This window comes from Halichoerus grypus, chromosome 5 (assembly GCF_964656455.1).
Source record: "Halichoerus grypus chromosome 5, mHalGry1.hap1.1, whole genome shotgun sequence".
NCBI classification, from domain to species: domain Eukaryota; kingdom Metazoa; phylum Chordata; class Mammalia; order Carnivora; family Phocidae; genus Halichoerus; species Halichoerus grypus.
The window spans coordinates 20,020,188-20,039,717 of NC_135716.1; the positions used below are offsets into that span (position 1 = coordinate 20,020,188).

General features: G+C 39.8%; 1 protein-coding gene across 11 annotated transcripts in view; it reads left to right on the plus strand.

The window, feature by feature from the left end:
- The window catches only part of ENPP2 (ectonucleotide pyrophosphatase/phosphodiesterase 2), a 144,641-nt gene extending 126,627 nt beyond the window's left edge, over positions 1–18,014 (plus strand). For 5 of the 11 annotated variants that reach the window (XM_078072065.1, XM_078072066.1, XM_036080397.2 and 2 more), the window contains exons 20-26: positions 2,853–2,927; positions 4,241–4,377; positions 5,387–5,522; positions 6,181–6,258; positions 9,651–9,783; positions 12,079–12,235; positions 17,416–18,014. In XM_078072065.1, coding sequence (XP_077928191.1) covers positions 2,853–2,927; positions 4,241–4,377; positions 5,387–5,522; positions 6,181–6,258; positions 9,651–9,783; positions 12,079–12,235; positions 17,416–17,586 — 887 coding nt within the window. In that variant the 3' untranslated portion in view covers positions 17,587–18,014. The other 6 variants (XM_078072068.1, XM_078072069.1, XM_036080395.2 and 3 more) reach the window with 3 other exon arrangements.
- Positions 18,015–19,530: the final 1,516 nt, after the last annotated feature.

Consider the following 19,530-nt stretch of genomic DNA (forward strand, 5'->3'; position numbering starts at 1 on the left):
GAAGATCTCTATCCTCATTAAATTATTATTTTATTGTGAGATTTAGCTGGTTGATGAATTACAGCATGGTGTCTTAAGGGTTAAGATAAGAAAGAATAGGACATTAACAGGCATTGAATCAAATCTCAGAGGAGGTTGACATGGCAATAAATGATAGCAGGCACTTGCAAGGGAAAGGAGGAGAAAGGATGAAGGAAAAGGAAAGACCTTGGATAGAGATTATGTGGTAAAATCCAATGGCATGTTATGTGGGAGTGAATGTTTTAAAAAAAAAGACCAAAAAAGAGAGATTTTCATGTGGCTCTCAAGTCAGCCAGCTAATCTGTGAGAATACGAATCAGGAAGCTGAGGAGGGAAAAGAAATGCAAACTCACCATCTGGATGACCAAATTTTGGAAGACAAAAGAATGAGCCTTGGGGAAGTCCACACCACTTAAAAAGATTTGCCTCGCAGTATTTTGCCAAACGTGGTATCTGGAGGAGAACCTTGGCATGCACCAAAATGCCAGAGACTACTGTAAACAGGGAACTGGGGTATGGAATGAAGACTCTGTCTGGAATCCCATGGAGCAGGAACCCAGCCTGAGAAGACCTGGCGTACACTAGACCCATATCAAGAAATCACGAGGAACATATTTCAAAAGTAGAGGTTTGCAGGCTCATACCGAGGTGGCTGGTCTCAAGATGAAGAGCTTATGTGTCCAGAGACTGCGATTCAAGTACACTTTTATGGCTCAAGCAGGAACTCTGCTAAACAGAAATGCAATGGATGGCTTGCCCCAGATGTCATAAAGAGTAGCAGAGTCAGGTTGTGAACAAGAATCAGTGGTTCTTTGACACTCTGACAAACTGAAAAAGGAAAATCTAAATTTTGATTCTGGACCATAAAATTTGTGTTTCTTACTGCAAAGATTATTTCACCTCTTTCTTAGATGAAACAATTATTCTTCAGGAAGACCTGAGTAAATTCTTTGGGTTAATTGGGGAAATTGGTTGGATTTTAGGAAATTGTCAAAACCACTGTGTTGTTTTTTCTTCTTGCCATATATGCCCAGTTGACAGTTAAGAAAAAGTCACATAATGATATATTTGTGCTTCAGCTATGTGCCCAAAACAGCAATTGCGCTTAGCTTGGGAGTTATGATGAAGCGCACATTTCTGAAGAGCTATGAAGTGCACATTTCTTTTTTTATTTTTTTAAAGAGTTTATTTAATTATTTGAGAGAGAGAGTGCACACAAGTGGGGAGAGGGGCAGAGGGAGAAGCAGACTCCCTGCTGAGCAGGGAGCCCGACGTGGGGCTCAATCCCAGGACCTTGAGATCATGACCTGAGCCTAAGGCAGACCATTAACCAACTGAGCCACCTAGGTGCCCCAAAGTGCACCTTTCTATACATTCAGAGCAGAAAAGTGAGTGGAGATGGAGAAGCTTAACTGGGGAAATCTTTCAGAAGAAAGTGAATCTTAAGATGTCTCTTTCCCTTTTGTCCCTCTCTCCCTCTCTCCTTCATTTCTCTTCCCCAGGGGGCTGGACTATGTGAGCATGTTATTTGTCATGCACATTTGAGTATGGAAAGGGGCACTGTTAACAATTATGCCAGGGCGGGAGGCTTAGCGTCCTACATTCTCTAAGACCTGTACTGATGCCACCTCATCCCCATCCATGGCATTCACCATGCTCTGTGTTCCCGCTGCACTCTATAGATATCTCTGATACAGTGCATACCACATTGCACTTGAGTTATTTGTGCCATGTTGGTCTCTCCCATTGAACTGTGAGCACTTTGAAGGTAATGATGTGGGAAACAAAGGCAAAAGAAAAATTAAATTTCCTTACTACTTACAGCCCATTGACAAGTCCCTGAAACAGGCAGAGTGGCATTCCTCTAGGAACTCAGCTGCTTCGAAGTTAATACTTTGCTAAAGGCAAAAGGCAATCTTAGCCTGATCCCCAGGATCCTGTAAGTCTACTTTAACATATAAAAATTCCTTTGGAAACTTCCTTTATCTCCACCCCCCAAGACACATGTTGGCAATCATCCCCCAAGCATATGACCCACTGATATACATCTGAAGGGTCTCATGACTAAGGTTTTATTAGGTAAATGACATTTTCCTAACAACAGCTGGCCCCCTCAAGGTCCTGGAAACCTTGCTTCCAAATTCCTTAAAGACTTATGCTATCCCTAACCACCTCCCAACTTGAAAGTATATAATTGGGGCCACTCTTCATGACCCCAGTGCAGCTCTTCCTGCCTACAGATCCTGCCCCTGTGCTTCAATAAAACCACCTTTTTGCACCAAAGATGTCTCAAGAATTCTTTCTTGGCCTTCGGCTCTGAACCCTAACATCTTTCCTACATCAGTAAGAACTCTCTCATAATTATCTTTGCCCAGTATCTCTCTACTGTAGCCCAAGGCCTGGCACGAAAAAGATACTCAGTGAATGTTTGATGAGGGAGAATACATTAATGAAGAATTGGAAGGGAGAAGGGTGAGAGGACTGTTGGAGAAGCCATTCTTGGTAGAAAGAAAAGGAATCAGCATAGAGTTGCTAAGGATGATAATGACCAGAGTGTTATAAATAAACCAGCCTTCACAGAAGTAAACGAGGACTAGAGAGAAAGCCAGATTTGGTGGAATCTTTCGATTGCCCAAGACTGTTCTGCTGGTGGCTGCTCTTAGGAGGGATGTTGCAAGGAAAAACGGGGCTGCTGTTTTATTGTCTCTTAATGGAATAGATTGGATGGTAGGTTTGCATTTGAATTTGGAGGAATGTGTTTGGTAAGCATTAAAACTTGAATGATAAAAAGAAAATAGCTTCTCAAAGAATTTTGATACTTCTGCTTCCAGCTGAAACCAGGAAATTCAGAGGCAACAAAAATGAAAACAAGGAAAACATTAATGGAAATTTTGAACCTAGAAAAGGTTTGGTTTGAGTTTTAAAGGAAAGTCTGACTTGGTTAACTGCCCCCAAGTACTACTGTTATGATTTGCTGGCTTTTTATTTGTTCATTATATTTCATTTATATAAGGTTATCATATTATGTTCTAATTCTTAGGGTGGGTCCCCAAATTTGGCAGCTTAAACAAGGCTTCTCCATTTACTGCAATGCTGAAGAAGCCAAATGACCCAGAACAGGCTTTTGCGATAGCAGTGTGGGTCACTTTGCCTCAAATCAGCAGTTCTACTTGGGAAGGTCTTGCAAAAATATTCTACGAAGAATTTTCTCTGTTACTTGCATAGAATGGTAATACTTTAATTAAAGCAACATGTATACATAATTTAATAAGTGATTGCCAGAACTGATTTTCTCTAATAAAAATAATCATAAAATTTTTTTTATTATCACTTAGGGAATTGTGAATTGCCTAAGCCTCAATCTCTAAATATTTTGGTCTGTAGGACCCCAATTTCCAAGAATCTATGGAAGTTCTGACTTTAGCCTATCCAAAACGGGCATCTCAAGCTCCAGGCATTTATTGTGGGTGTGGAATGAAGGTTTGCACACTAAACTCCCATTTCTTCTTAAAAGAGTAAGGTTTCAGAACTTTTTTTTTTTTTTTTAACCCCTAAGAAGAGAGCTTTCTCTTGGAGGTCCACATTCTTGGGTCTTAACTGAGTTCTTTGGTATGTGATGACCCTCCCCCTTCTGTATTCAAAGGACCCTCTTGAATGCCCACTTATTTTATCTATACATGTTCCTTTAAGTTCTTACCTAAAGAGTTTTCCTCCATGTGACAAAGCTGCTTACTTAAATGCTCATTACTACTCACTGTTTATGCTGAAATAATGCATTATTTGAGTTGCAGTTTGCAAATAATGATCAAAGAGTGCCTTCCTCTTAATTAAATCATTGGTTAACTTGATGAGCCTTTTCAGGGGTCAAATGAATGAATTCTATAAAAATCAATCCTATTGACTTCCCATTCAGCTGAATCATTTCAATATTTATTATAATGTTTCCTTCCTATACAGATTAAAATTCTTCACAACTAAAGCATTAAAACGAATATGGCATTTACTTTATACTTTCGGTAACAATAAGGTTTGACCCATGCGTAGGTGGTCAGATAAACCACAAAGTGTTAGGAAAACTAACTTGATTAAATTAAGAAGGAGGAACTACACTATTAATAAGTAAACAAGCAAATTTTGGACACCTTGACTCTTCCAATATTTATTTCACATTTGTTGTAGTTTAATATATGTTTAACACGGTTTATGTTCTCTTTCCTAGAGAGACACCTCCTCTATGGACGGCCCGCAGTGCTTTATCGGACTAGATATGATATCTTATACCACACTGACTTTGAAAGTGGTTATAGTGAAATATTCCTAATGCCTCTCTGGACATCATACACTATTTCCAAACAGGTCGTTGAAAAAATTGGGTTTTTATATTCTTCATGTCATTACGTTCCTTGCATTAATGTAATGATTGCTTGCCTAACAGAAATTTGTCTTAGAAAAGATTTTAATTTTTCTTGATGAAAGAAATCTTACATCGAATCGATTGCAAGATATTTTGAACTACACTTTATTCAATGTTCTAATAACTTCACAGGAATATGTTAAATTATCGACATATCAAAGGGAGTATACTAATGCTTTTCATGGCTTTTACTCTGCTTGCCATTGCCCAATAGTTACCAAAGCCACCCAGATTTGGCTGTTTGTTTCAATAGACTTTATTTTTTTTAGAGCAGTTTTAGGCTCACAGCAAAATTGAGTAGGGACAGAGAATTCCCATATACCCCTGGTCTCACCTCTGCACAGCCTCCCTGACTGTCAACATCCTCTTTTTTAATAAAGATTTTATGCTGGGGTTTCAGTTTTGGTGAGGATGAGATAGGTAAATTTACATCTGGAATAAGAAAAATGTATTTGGCAGTTGAGGCATGTTTTTATTTCCGATTACAAGTGAATACATCCAGTGCAGTGCTGCAAACCCAGCTTCCTGTTGGTTTGTACCCCGTGCGTGTGCGTATGCCCTGGTATGCGGCTGTATATGCAATCTCTCTTTTTATAGACGATATGTCTATATTATCTCTTAGAGTGTTATTTTTTAAGCTGTCTTCCATGGAATCCTATCCATTACTTCAGCAGTCCAATTTCTGCTTTTCACATTGTTGTTTTACTTAAGATTTTGATAAAAGAGTTCTGCCACTAAAAAAATACAAGAGTTTGAAAATTCCTGGCTTACTGTATTTAAAACTGAGGCTTTGTTTTTGGAGTCAGGATATCAGAGTATGAGCTCTAGTAAAAGCTAGAGGGGTTTTGGTTCTGGCTGTTCATGATAGAGCAGCCTGGCTTCCATATTTCCCCATTGCTTTAGCATGGTCTTTGTGATGGCATTCCTAACTACCTCTGACTCACCTTGCAGGCGGAAGTCTCCAGTGTCCCTGAGTACCTAACCAACTGCATCCGGCCTGATGTCCGTGTGTCTCCAAGTTTCAGTCAAAGCTGTTTGGCCTACAAAAATGATAAACAGATGTCCTATGGATTTCTCTTCCCTCCTTGTAAGTTACAGAATATCAGGATCTGATCATTCTAGAGGGATGTTATTTTCTGGAATCTGGACTGTTAGGATTTCAGTGGTCTTCAGGTTTTCTTCAAGAGAGGAACTCAAGAGATTGAAGAGGTGAACTTCTGTGGGATCCTTCCAAAATCGGTCATAAGAGAGACCACCTTTCACAAATCCTGTTCTCTAGGAGAATTCTGAAGTACAAGGCAATATACAGTGTGCCCCCTCACATCATTAAGTGGGACTCTGAAAGTGAAATAGTGTATCATTAAGACATTAATGTTTTAAATACTATACAGGTGATCACCTAAGAATATGGGAAGCTCTTTTATTCTCAGTGGCTTGATGACATATTTTAAGTCCAAATTATGCTAGTGAAATCAAGGAATTCTTTTACATAATATGTAGTTGACCCAAGACTAGGTAGAAGGAAAAAGCATTGTAAAGATTTTGGGGAGAGAGCTCTTGGTAAAGAAAAGACATTGGGTGGGAGAAGAAGGAGGAAGTGCTTATCAAGTAGGGACCAAGTAGAAATAAAGGAATAGATCCATTCACCATTCACTTCATGATGTTTGGACCATTTTAGAAGATTGATTTTTCATTGGTGTAGATTTTGGTAAGTAATGGACACTATTTGTTTGCCTAATGTTTAGATCTGAGCTCTTCACCGGAAGCTAAATATGATGCATTCCTTGTAACCAATATGGTTCCAATGTACCCTGCTTTCAAACGTAAGTCTGATCTTTACCTAGTAAACTATTACTTATGAAAAGAAATATTTCTAAATTTGCCACTTACCTTTTCTACCTCTATATTAATTTTGATAATAATAGTATCTTTCACGTGTTTAGCTGTTATATTTTTTGAAGAACTTTATTTTTTTAAAGATTTTATTTATTTATTTGAGAGCAAAAGCAAGAGAGAGAGAGAGCACGAGTCGGGGGGAGGGACAGAGGGAGAGGAAGAAGCAGACTCCTCGCTGAACAGGGGGCCAGATGCAGGGCTCAATCCCAGGACCCTGAGATCATAACCTGAGCTAAAGGCAGACCCTTAAGCAACTGAGCCACCCAGGTACCCAAATTTTTGAAGAGCTTTCATGTAAATTCTCTTACCATTAATCCAAAATATGAATCTGTGAAGGAGGTTGGTAGGTTGTTTGTCCCTTGCTTATAATTGAAAAATGAACGTCACAAGAAATGACCCAATTCATAAATGACAGAAACTGTACTAAACCAAGTTTGTATTTTGCTTCTAAACTGGTGTTCCATCTATTTCAGTCTTCATTATATTGGTGTAAGAAGGGTCTTCTTTGTGCTTAGGAGGCCACTTGACATTTAACAAACACCTATATTTATTTATTGAATGTTAAATTAAAAGCCACTAGCACTTCTCTCTTTTAGGGTAGATGGTGATGATATATTCTGAATGTTGACCTTGAAACCCAGAAAGAGTTTAAAGGGTCTTCTGAATTATGAGAGTATTAAATTCAGATGGTCTTAGGGCTTTGCAAATTATTCTAGTTTCTTTGAACACCCATAATTTCTTTGTATGTAAATAAATATTTATGGATAATAATGATGCTGTGAATGGTATAGGTACAGAGAGCCCAGCCCCCAAAACCAAGTTCTTGTCCCCAGAGTATGACCACTAGCTATGTAATCATAAAAATGTCATTTAACCTCTCATTTATAAAATTATGAGAATTGATTGTATGATCTCTGTTGCTTATATGGATTTATGATTTAATTGTCCAATGGCCAGAATAGTCCATTTTCTATTTCCAATTACAAAGAATTCACTCATTTGCCCATCCATCCATCCACCCACCCACCCATCCATCAATCCATCTATTCATCCATGTATTCAAACATAGAGAAAGCATTCTGGAATAACTTTTACCTCCCTTTACAGTGAAGAGACTTATATGCTTATAGGAAAGGAAGGAATAGGAAGCACCTCTACCTACTTCCACTTGGCAAAGGAGCACTGGCTGTATTACAGGACTCTTGGGGCTGAAATACAGTCTCAGAATCCAAACACGTGATTGTGGAGTGTCATCAACAGTGGCAAGCTTCCCCAACTTGACATTGGTGAAATGACCAACATGGTCTAGAGAAAAAAAAAATGTTTATTTGATGTCCTAGTTAGTAAATGAAGGTTTATTCCAAGGTAGAATACTTTGCTTATGAGTAAAAATTAAAGTAAGCTTTTAAAAGGAGATTTCCTGGTTTTTTTCTTAGGCCCAACTGAGAAATGTTTCAGAAACCCACATAGATATATTTGTTGTAATATTACATGGAATGCATCTTCATTCAATTTCCACAAATCAGGGTTTCCTGGATTTCTTTATTCTTTACTGATGCTTTTTTGACCAAGCAGTAATAAAGGAAACACACGGTACCACCCTGAGGCTGGCATGGCAAGAGGCCTTTCACAGAGGGCTCGCTGTTCTTCCCTAGGGGAATGGTTTTTTCACATGCCACATGTCTGTGGGTTTGGCCTTTTGACTGTTCTCATTGTTATTTCTTTCCCTCTCTGCCTTCCCAATTTTTGTGCTTAACATTTGAACTTCTCTCCCACTGTCCTCCTTTCTTTCTTACAAATATCTGTGGCATTTTGGCTCTGGTGGGCTGCTCTTTCTCATTCAGAGTAGAGTATCAGAAGGTATAAAGAACAGTAGAAGCACCATGAGAAAAACAGCCAAGTGCTTTTTAATAAGGGGAGATAAGAAGTGATAGCCTGAACCTCACAACCCCCATGTAGAGTAGAGTGTAGTTAAGTTAAACCTAACATCTCAGAACCAACTCACTATGTGCCTTTCCTGTCCTCTTGTCATTCCCTTCTTTCGCCTTTCCCCCACTCTCCTCCTCTCCGTTATTCTGACTGACCATAATATAAACTGGAGCTAAGGTGGGCAAGGAAGTCCTCTCCAGGGATGACCTTGAAAATGAGAAATGAGTGAAGGAGGAGAAAGCAGACATGCACAGATCAGGGAGTTTTCCCAAAATAAGGAAGAGCAAATGCAAAAGCTTAGTCTGAAACAAGTTCAGCAAATAGGAAGGCAGGAAGAAAGCCATGTACCCGATGGGGAAAGAAGTAGGAAGTAAAGTCATGCAGGTAGACAGGGGGGGCCACAATGGGAAGTTGGAACTTTATTCTAATTGCAGTGATACATCATCTGGAATGTTAGGAATAGGAAGTTGGGAAGAATGTGATACAATCTAATTATGGTGCAGAATGATCCAAATGGCTATTATATAATGGGCTGCGTAGAAGTAAGAGTTTCTCACTGGGATCTGGGAAGTAGTCTTTTGCGGTAGTTCTTTGCAAAGAAGATAGTAGCTGAGACAGGATGGATGCAGTGAAGATGGTGAGAGGTGGTCAGATTTGGGTGATGGGAGAGTATTACAGAAGTGGCCCCGGCAAGGCTTGTTCAACGTGTATATGAAAGAAGGAGCCACATCAGGAATGACTCCTAGGATTTGGACCCGAACATGTGAGTGAGTGAGTGCCATTAACTGATGGAGAAGCCAAGAGCTAGAGCAGGATTGGCAATGAAGACCAAGAATTCTGTTTGGATAAGTTTTTTGCTAGACATGATTATTAGGTATTCAAGAGGACCATGAAATGCGTGGTTGAATAACACGTCTGGAGCTCCTTGGAAGGGTCAGGGCTAGAGATACAAACTTGGAAATAAGCATATCTATGAGATCATGAAGGAAGAAAAGGTAGACTAAGGCCTTTTTTCAGTTTCTCACCAACACTGTACTTCCTCTTTTGTACGCACGGTTCCCTTTGCCTGTTGTGTTTCCACCCCTTTGCCTAGAAAATACCCACTTATCCTTCAGAACTCAGGAGCCACATCAGTGAGGAACCCTTCCCTGACTTATTGGGCGAGGTGAGCTAAATTCCCCTACCAATGTCTCCATACCTTTCTCTCTGCTGATTCATAAATGACATGCACACAGCTGGTATTTCAGGGCAAATTCCTTTCAAGAATCGCAACAGCTCTGCTGTCTCTTGGCTTGTGACATTTGGCTTGTAGAATGCAACCTAAAGAGAATTTGACCACAGCAAGGAGTTTTGTTCATGAAGAATGGATTTCCCGCCCCCCCCCCCACAGGAATCTGGAATTATTTCCAAAGGGTATTGGTGAAGAAATATGCTTCAGAAAGAAATGGAGTTAATGTGATAAGTGGACCAATTTTTGACTATGACTACGATGGCTTACATGACACACAGGACAAAATCAAACAGTAAGTTTGTCATTTCTACTCAGTGTATACTTTTAAATTCTAAGAGCTCACTTAAGGCTCTTTTTCAAATATTCACACACTCAAGAAGAGCTGATACCCGTGATATCTTTTGCTCTTGAATCTCCTTGTGATTTCTTCAGTGCTTTGGGACCTTTGATTAAATGTGGTAATGGTGGTTGGAAGGGAATGGAGTTTTGCGGTAAATAAATGCACTTTTCCATTGCATGAGAGAAATGTACCAAAAGATTTTTTAAAAATTTGTCATTTATTCTTTAACAACTCTTCAGTGGAAAGATGATAATTTTCCCTCATCTCCATTTTTTGGGGGGGGACTTTTGGAATCCCTTAGATTTTCTGGGTCAGTATATCTTTTTTTTTTTTTTTTAAGATTTTATTTATTTATTTATTTGAGAGAGAGAAAGGGAGAGACAGAGTATGAGTGGAGGGGGAGGGGCAGAGGGAGAGGGAGAAGTAGACTCCCCATTGAGCAGAGAGCCTGATGTGGGGCTCACTCCCAGGACCCTGGGATCATGACGTGAGCTGAAAGCAGACACTTAACCGACTGAGCCCCCCAGGTGCCCCTGGGTCAGTATATCTTAATAGGAAATTCCATATAGACTTTGGTCAAATCTACTTGTTCCTATCCTTCTCCATGATACTGTTGGGGAGATAAAAAGATAAGGCATACTTGCTCAGAAGGAACTTAAAGTTTGGTGGAGAAGGCAAGAAGATACAAATATAATAAATTCATAAGAAGTCATTTATTTCTTTTAAGATGTATTTATTTATTTGAGAGAGAGAGTGCATACAGGGGAGAAGCAGAGGGAGAGAGAGAATCCTGCCAGGGAGGCTGCCATGGGGCTCAATCCCAGAATCCTGAGATATGACCTGAGCTGAAATCAAGAGTCTGCTGCTTAACCAACTGAGCCACCCAGGCGCCCCTCTTTAGAAGTCATTTAATTTTATACATGCATGAAACAGAGAGTGGCATAAAATATGAGAGGGTTTAATTGTGCTTTACAGATAATTAGGAATAAAAAGCTATTTTTTCATATATATAATTAATAAAATAGGAGTTATCTTACTCCCTTTTTTGTCATCCATAAGAGAAATTTCATCTTAATCGTACATTTATTTTATTGCTGATCATTGTTAACAGTTTTTAGCCAAAATTGTTATCATTTCAATCATATATTTTGAAAATGATTAAAATTAAGATAATAGAAAACCAGGTAAGGAATTGTGAGTTTCTGTACTTCAATTTACTGGAAAAGATTTTTTTTTTTTTTTTTTTTAATTTCTAGGTTCATCACTAGCTTATCAGTCCTTAGTATTTCCTTGAGTAAATGAGTTCTCTGTACCAAGTTCAGCATCTCATTGTGGTTTGAAAGGGCTTATTACTCCCCTAGCTCCAGTGTCTCCTCCCTCAGGTCCACTTTACACAATTCTGTGCAAGCTATCTTCCTGAAACGTGGGATCTCATGATGACTCTTCCTGGCACAGAAACCTTCGATGAGGTCTTACTCCCTAAACAATAATGCCCAAATCCCACAACTTGGCCCTCAGAAGCTGCCAAATTATGGCTTTTTTTTAAAAAAAAAGATTTTATTTATTTATTTGAAAGAGAGGTAGCAAGAGAAAGCACAAGCGGGGAGGAGAGGCAGAGCAGGGAGCACAATGTGGGACTCTGTCCCAGGACCCTGGGATCATGACCTGAGCCGAAGGCAAACACTTAATGGACTGAGCCCCCCAGGCGCCCCAAATTATGGCTTTTTATTGACTCTTCCAGCCTTACGTTTCTACTATCTTGATCTGTTCATCATGTCCAGCCTCTAAGTCTTGGTTCAAGCTGTTTTCTTTGCCTAGAATTTCATTTCCACTCTGCCAGGTCCAGAGAAAGAGGGGATTCCAGGCAGCAAAAGCATTATGTTCAAAATACAGAAGTATGGGGCGCCTGGGTGGCTCAGTTGGTTAAGCGACTGCCTTCGGCTCAGGTCATGATCCTGGAGTCCCAGGATCGAGTCCCGCATAGGGCTCCCTGCTCAGCGGGGAGTCTGCTTCTCCCTCTGGCCCTCCCCCTCTCATGTGCTCTCTCTCTCTCTCTCTCTCAAATAAATAAATAAAATCTTTAAAAAAAAAAAAAAACAAAATACAGAAGTAGGCTAGTGCTTAGAAGTGAAAAATGATTCCGTTGAATGGGAGTTAATTTTAGTGACTTAGGCAATATTCATTGGTCACCATTTTAAAAAGAAAGCTACTACATCGATGGTCATTTTATTTTCCTTCCCGCTCCAGGTACGTGGAGGGCAGTTCTATTCCCGTACCAACTCACTACTACAGCATCATCACCAGCTGCCTGGATTTCACTCAGCCTGCCGACAAGTGTGACGGCCCCCTGTCCGTCTCCTCCTTCGTCCTCCCTCACAGACCGGACAATGAGGAGAGCTGCAATGTGAGTTCAAAGACAGGGTCCACTAAAATGAGTCATCTTTGTTTCTTAATTTAGATTCCCACTGGTAAACTCTTACACACTTACTATAAGCCATTTGGATGATACACTGTAACCAAGTAGAAAGAAGAAAAGACCCAAACAAAACTTTGCTTATCACCTGGGAGCTTTGTGTTTGAATGGCTTTCAATTTTCAGTGTAAGGGGGTGGGGAGGAGGAGCATGGGGGTGTACATTTATTGTAGTTCTAATTATGGGTGTGATTTTGTCAAATGATCAAAGTGCCCAAATGTTTTTGCTTTTGCAAGAGACATACTTTGTAAAGGTAGGATGAAAGGAGCAAACATTGTGATAATTGTTGAAACTAGGTAAGAATTCACAGGGGTTCTTTATATTAGTCTCTACTTTTGTGGATGTTTGAAAGTGTCTCTAATAAAAACTTTTTTTAAAGACACGTACACACAGGCATATATACTTTATAAATCAGATTTTTCATCTACTGCTAGTTATGAGAGCAGTTGTAACAGGTCACCCCATTCTCAAATAGCACAGATGACTCGTCCATGGAGGCAGGAAGGCGTCATGAGAAAGCCCCGGGCGGGGATTGGAACCATGCAGTGGGCTCCTGGCCCTGTACTCATTCTGCCTACACTTGGGGACAGTTCACCTCACTTCCCCAGATCTCTTTAATGTGACAGAAAGGCTGTGCTCCAAGATTGATTTTAGAAGTAATAGTCCCCATGATTTTGCTTTATAGAATAGAAGGAGCAAGGATGTAATCTACGGAAGAGGGATTTAGTCACAAGTCCTACTCAGTTCCTAAATTGTGTAAGGCGCTCTGGGAGAAACAGCAGTCTGTTAAACGTACTTACTATTCCAGGGGTCTGCGGTGGGCCAGAGCAAATAAAACAGGTGCAGAAACGGCTACAAAAGGCAAAGAGCCCTAAGAATGAGCACTGGGTGTTATACGCAACTAATGAATCATTGAACACAACATCAAAAACTAATGATGTACTATATGCTGGCTAATCGAATTTAAAAAAAATAGCTTTGCCAGAGGTTATCAGCTTCATGGACAAGGTAGCTGTTGGACTATGGCTTCAGCTGTGGGTGAAGATGGAGGCTGTGTATATACCCAAAGCAATACAGGAAAAAAATGGAAATTTGAAATATGGCCAAGAAAGCTAATGAAGCTTGACCAGAATATTGGAAATGAGGGTAATAGTGGGACATAAGGTTTTAAAAGTTGCTTGGAATCAAATTTAAAATAAAAGTAGTAGTTATAGTGGCCGTAGTGGCAGAGGTAATAATTGCAGCCCTTTTCTGAGTCCGTGTTGTGAGCCAAGAACTGCGCAGTTCCTCCACATAGATTATTTCTTTTTTTTTTTATTCTTTTTTTTTTTTAGTTCACAAATTTTTTTATTGTTATGTTAATCCCCATACATTACATCATTAGTTTTAGATATAGTGTTCCATGATTCATTGTTTGTGCATAACACCCAGTGCTCCATGCAGAACGTGCCCTCCCCAATACCCATCACCAGGCTAACCCATCCTCCCACCCCCCTCCCCTCTAGAACCCTCAGTTTGTTTTTCAGAGTCCATCATCTCTCATGGTCACATAGATTATTTCTAATCATCTCTTTACTCCACCAGGCAGGCTTATATGGTCTTCCCCCCAATCCCGTTGCGTTCACTGTTGTGAAAGTTCTAGGTAATAAAGGAAAAGTATGATACGTTGTTACCTGGTTAGTTAGTAGGAGAGTAGAACTTTAGATTCAAGCCTTCTGACTTCAAAAGCCCATCCTCCTTAAAGTTTATCAGATTTCCATAGCAGGACCTTGGGACCTTAGAAACTTTCCCAATCACACCAGCATTAGGTAGCCATGGAAAATGCCGACACCTAAGAGCAGCATTTTGGGCTCTGCTTCAGGGAGATAAATTTAAGTTGGAAGGGGACAAGCATGGTGCTCAAAGTGCTTTGGCAAGATTCACGGGTTTGAGGTCACAGAACTGGAAGTGAGGTTGTGGTCTTGGAAATTTAAAAAAGAGGGTGGAAGGTAGCAGTATTATACTGAAGGATCAATAAGATCTTGTCAATAATTTGATGGGAGGTGGAGAAGCAGGGGGGACTGCAAGTGAAAGGCAGGCTGTCATTAACTTACTGGCTTGACCTCCTCCATTTTGTTTACTCATAACCACGAGAGTAGCCAGTGGTGTACCAGGGGGATGTAAGGCCTCTGCAAAGCATGATATACTTTCTTCGGACTTCAGTTTTACTAAAAACTTATGGGGAGGTGAAATTTTTTGCAAAAAAAAACTAAACCCATATATTATAGAGTGAAATTGCAAATTGTCATGCATTTTTTTAAAGTAATTACAATCAAGAATTTGTTTTCATCTTTTTTAGAAATAAAAAGGCCTAGAAAACAAAAAAGTTGCAAAAATGGTAAATGTAATTTTGTTATATCCTAATCACTTAAGTGTGTTCTGTGAATTCCAAATAAGTAAAATAATATAAAAATATATTTTCAAATCTTTATAGAATGAAAAGAAAACCACATTAATCATTAAATACTCTTCGATTTCCTTTACTCCTCCCACAGATGAATTCACAAATATATAAAAACTGATGTACATTTACATTCTGAAGTACAAAGCTCCAACAGCCAACTAGTTATACAGTTTATTTTGTTATGTGCAAAGTAGGTATTGCGTGCATTTTTAAGACAGAAGACTACAAAGACATTCCAGATGATAGTAGGCCACTTAAGGTACACCTAGATTCCTGGGGAGTATATGTTCAAGTGTGTCTGTCGTCAAGGGACTTTGGTGATGGGACACTCAGTTCAAAGGCATTCTTTAGCCCCCCAAATTGTAGAACTGACCAGTGAAATCTACAGATGTCCTCACAGGTCTTCCTCTCCTTTCTGGCTCCTGACTCTGCTTAGAGCTTAGAGATATTTCTTGGAGAGTTTATGGCAAGCATATGTCTTATTCTTATGCTGCCTGCACAGACACCTGTCCTTGCTTTGAAGGTCACCTTAAAACTGCTGGAGCTTGAATTCACAAACTTACTTAGGAGAAATTCAGGAAGAAAAGGCAGATGAAGAGTAAATGTCCATAGCAAGAAAGACAATAAGCAAGTTGACGGGTGGGCTTTTGCATTTATCTTCTAAATTATTTATTTTTAAAGTGTTTCCTTTCCTTCCCTAGGTGTGCATGAACTTTTATTTGAATGTTATTAGTTTTGCATTTCACACCAGAGTCTCCTCTAGCAAATATTTCTGTGGATTGCCAGCTTGCATCAGGCAGAAGATATTTTCTTGTGTTGCATGGCCAGTATTTCCTAATGACTAGTGTTAAGCGAGATTTTTGCGTGTGAGAACCAGAAGAAAATGCCCTTCAAATGAAATTGGCAAATTACTTTCCAAGGAAAGAAATAGCAAAAGACAATTTCTTTTTTCTTTGAATTCTTATAATCCCAGCTGGCCACTATTTAAATTAGGAAAAACCTTTTCACCCCTTTGTCTGTATATTTGGATGATTGCATTTACAAAAGAAAAACTAGGCCACTGAAAAATCAAATAAAGAGTTGAATATGAAAATTCTCCCAAAATATAGCTTCATGCTCACTCTGCTTACTCTGAGGGGGTCCTGATCCATTTGGAGACCTCCTACTTCGTTAATTATATGGTCACAGTGAGGATTGGTCAGTCCCGTTGTGGGCAGAGTTATATTTAGGTCTGTCTCTTCCTGTGAATCGCAGAGAACTTGGTTAGCTTGGGTTAGGAGGGTGGGGCATGCAGGGTTAAACTCCTTACTTCCCCAGCCTGCAAAGCAATTTCTTCCTATTTCTTCATTTTGCCCGGGATAGCCAGGCATCAGTTTCCTGAACCAACACCCTCGTGGTACATATTTAGCATTGGCAAAAGCTGCTCTAGCTCCCTGTCCAGGTCTGTGTGGGTTGGAGCTTTCCGAGAAAACCCATTGCAGGTTCTCGGGCTTTGGTGGGGAGTTCATTGAGACCATGGGTGGTGAAGGAGTTGGGCAAGGGCATTTCTGAACATACTCAGCCCTCAGATACACAGCCGCCCTTCAACTTGTAGAACGGCTCTTGGGAGCCATTGAAATTCTGGGAGCAAAGGCCCTCCTGCCTCAGGTCTACTGATGAATGTAGCCATTTCCCCCAGAATTCTCAGGGCTCTCAGATCTTATTCTTTCTCTCAAAAGTGAAAGAAGATATTTTTAAAATGTAAAGAACTACTCCTGAATGACTTTCTACTTTCATCTTAGATATGAATAAATTATTTGGTGTGGGACATCCGGATGTCTTTCATTGGAATTTGTGCCAATGGGGCCATCTTGGCAAATAGCTAAGACAGAAAGAGATTTCTTTCCTTTTTCCATGACATTGTTTCCTTACTTTATCTTTTGTCCACCCCGCCCCCTTTTTTCTCCTCTTCTTCCTACTGTCCAGGGAGCTGCTGAAGTAAGCATTATTTTCCTTGTGAACCAATGAAGAAAGCCTAGAGAGGTTAAGTAGCTTGGCCAAGGTCTCCTATCTAGGAAGTCATAAAGCCACAATTCCAGCCTAGGCCTCTTGGGCTCCAAAGTACCAGGTGTAGCTACTGAGCAGCTTTAAGCGGAACTCATTATTCAAATATCAATTCATTGCAATTTGATAGACGATGTACTTGATATTGTGGGTTCTTTCAAAAGACCAGGAACGCACCCATGAGATTTTGTGCATTAGGCATCAGCTCTTCACTTTCCTTAGAAGTCAGAAGAGCATTTCAAATTACTTGTGCTCTGTGCTCCCCTGTGTAGTTCGACAGCAGCGGGGAAAGAAACACATTGCTGAATTCTCCAGGACTTTTGGTTTTTGTAATTTTGATTTATGTTCTGAGAACCTATTGAGTCAAATGCCCTTTCACACCACATGTCTCATTTATTTGGTACAGCTAATTGCTGTTGAAAACGTTTACAGCCAAGGGCAGGTATTTGTGGCATGTTCCCAACAGGAATGTGGTAGAGCAGCCGGGGAAGCCAGGAAGGAAAAAGACACACTGGCTCTGGGTGCAGGAGTATGGAGGGCTCATTTGTGGACTTGAAGAAAATTGACCGTTTGGAGAATCTCCTCTGGAAGAGTCTGGCTCTGATTGTATTCTGTTTCCACTGCAGAGTTCAGAGGACGAGTCGCAGTGGGTGGAAGAACTCATAAAGATGCACACAGCTCGGGTGCGGGACATCGAACAGCTCACCAGTCTGGATTTCTTCCGAAAGACGAGCCGCAGCTATCCAGAAATTCTGACACTAAAGACATACCTGCATACGTACGAGAGTGAGATCTAACTATCTGATCATCTGCAGTGCAGTCTTATCAACTGGTGTATATTTTTATATTGTTTTTGTATTTATTAATTTGAAACCAGGACATTAAAAAAAGTTAGTATTTTAATCCTGTACCAAATCTGACATATTATGCCTGAATGACTCCACTGTTTTTCTCTAATGCTTGATTTAGGTAGTCTCGTGTTCTGAGTAGAGCTTGTAATAAATACTGCAGCTTGCATTTTTAGTGGAAGCTTCTAAATGGTGCTGCAAATTTGATATTTGCATTGAGGAAATATTAATTTTCCAATGCACAGTTGCCACATTTAGTCCTGTACTGTATCGAAATACTGATTTTGTAAAGTTGCATTCATTTACTGTTAATTATGACAGACATATTTAAGCCTTATAGACCAATCTTAAATATAATAAATCACACATTCAGTTTTTTTCTGGTTTACTTGGCCTTCGTTTCACTTATAAATTAGAGTATTTGTTTCTGGTATATTCATGCATGAAAGGTATACATTTTTCTGTATTGAGCCCTCTTCCTTGCTGAATAGAATACATATAGTCAAAGGGATATCCATGATATTCAACCACAGTGGCCTGGATGAGATAGTTTAGGTACACATCTCTGAGAAATCAGGAGGGCAGAGGACAAGGGGAACCAGAAGATCTCCTGAATACTCTCTCTCACCAATCTCTTTTAAAAATATTTTGACTTTTGGAGGAGTAGGTTCTACTGATAAGTTGGTTCAAAGCTCTAAATATTCAACTCAACTGAGACTTTCTTAAGCATGTATTTGGTATAAAGTCAACCTATGAACTATGGAGGATATAAAGAGAAATAAGACAGTGGGATGGGGTATAGCTATAAAAGTGTAATTAACCCATTCATGTAGAAAATAATAAATGCCAAGTGAAAAGTGTTAGTAATAATACAATATGACAGGGGTCTGAAGGGGAGGTGGGGGTGACTGTAGGTGGACACAGCTTTAAGTAATGAGACACAGAGTGAGGAAGTCATTCAGAGATTTTCAGTCCTGATTGTGTCTTGGAGAAAGGATGACATTAGTGTCCTCACATCTCTAAAATAGTTGCTAATCCGCCTTTAAAAAAAAAAAAGAAAAGAGGACAGCATATTGCTTTGTTTTCATTATGTTAATTTTTTCATAGTGCCCCTTTTATGGTCAGTGAAATGGGTGTTTAATTTCTATAAAGTTTCCTTTAAAAATAAATTTATTTAAGAAGGAAAACATTGTGTCAAATAAAAAACACATTACAACAGAAATAGGAGAGATTTTACTAGGATATGGGAAACATGACGAAGGTGGTAAGAGAAAAAAGTGATGATTGGACACCAGCTGTCAGAATTCCTGGGAGGAAGTGAACACGATGATACTAAAGATTGCCGTATTTACTGAGCGCCCGCTATGTTCTAGGTACATCTCTGACCCTTCGTATGCCTTGTCTCTAAACACTGAGAAATGAGTTCAGGGAAGATTTTATGGAAAGGAGAAAAATGAGGATAGCAATGGGGAAGAATACTCGCATTGGGCTTTGTAGTTTGGGCTAGGGCGAAAATACTGTAGAAATGAATTGGAATAGGACTCATTATTCACTTGATAGTCAATACGATGTATTGATCACTTGCTACATGCTGGTACCTATACTTGCTATTGGGGATAACACTGTAAAAGATAGACATGATTCCAGATGCTGTGGTTGTGATATGTGCTGTGAAGGAATTAAACAGGTGCAGAGGGACAAGGGGTAGAAAGAGAAGAGCCTTGCAGATGACGTTACAGCCAAAACTTAGAAGATGAGGAGAGCAGGGGCCGAATTGAAAAGCGTGACCAAGGACTGGAGGTGGGAAAGATCTAGGAATGTGTGAGGATCTGAAAGACAGGTACACCTGTCTTTCCCAGCGGCGAGGTGGATAGGGACCAGGTGAGCAGATCC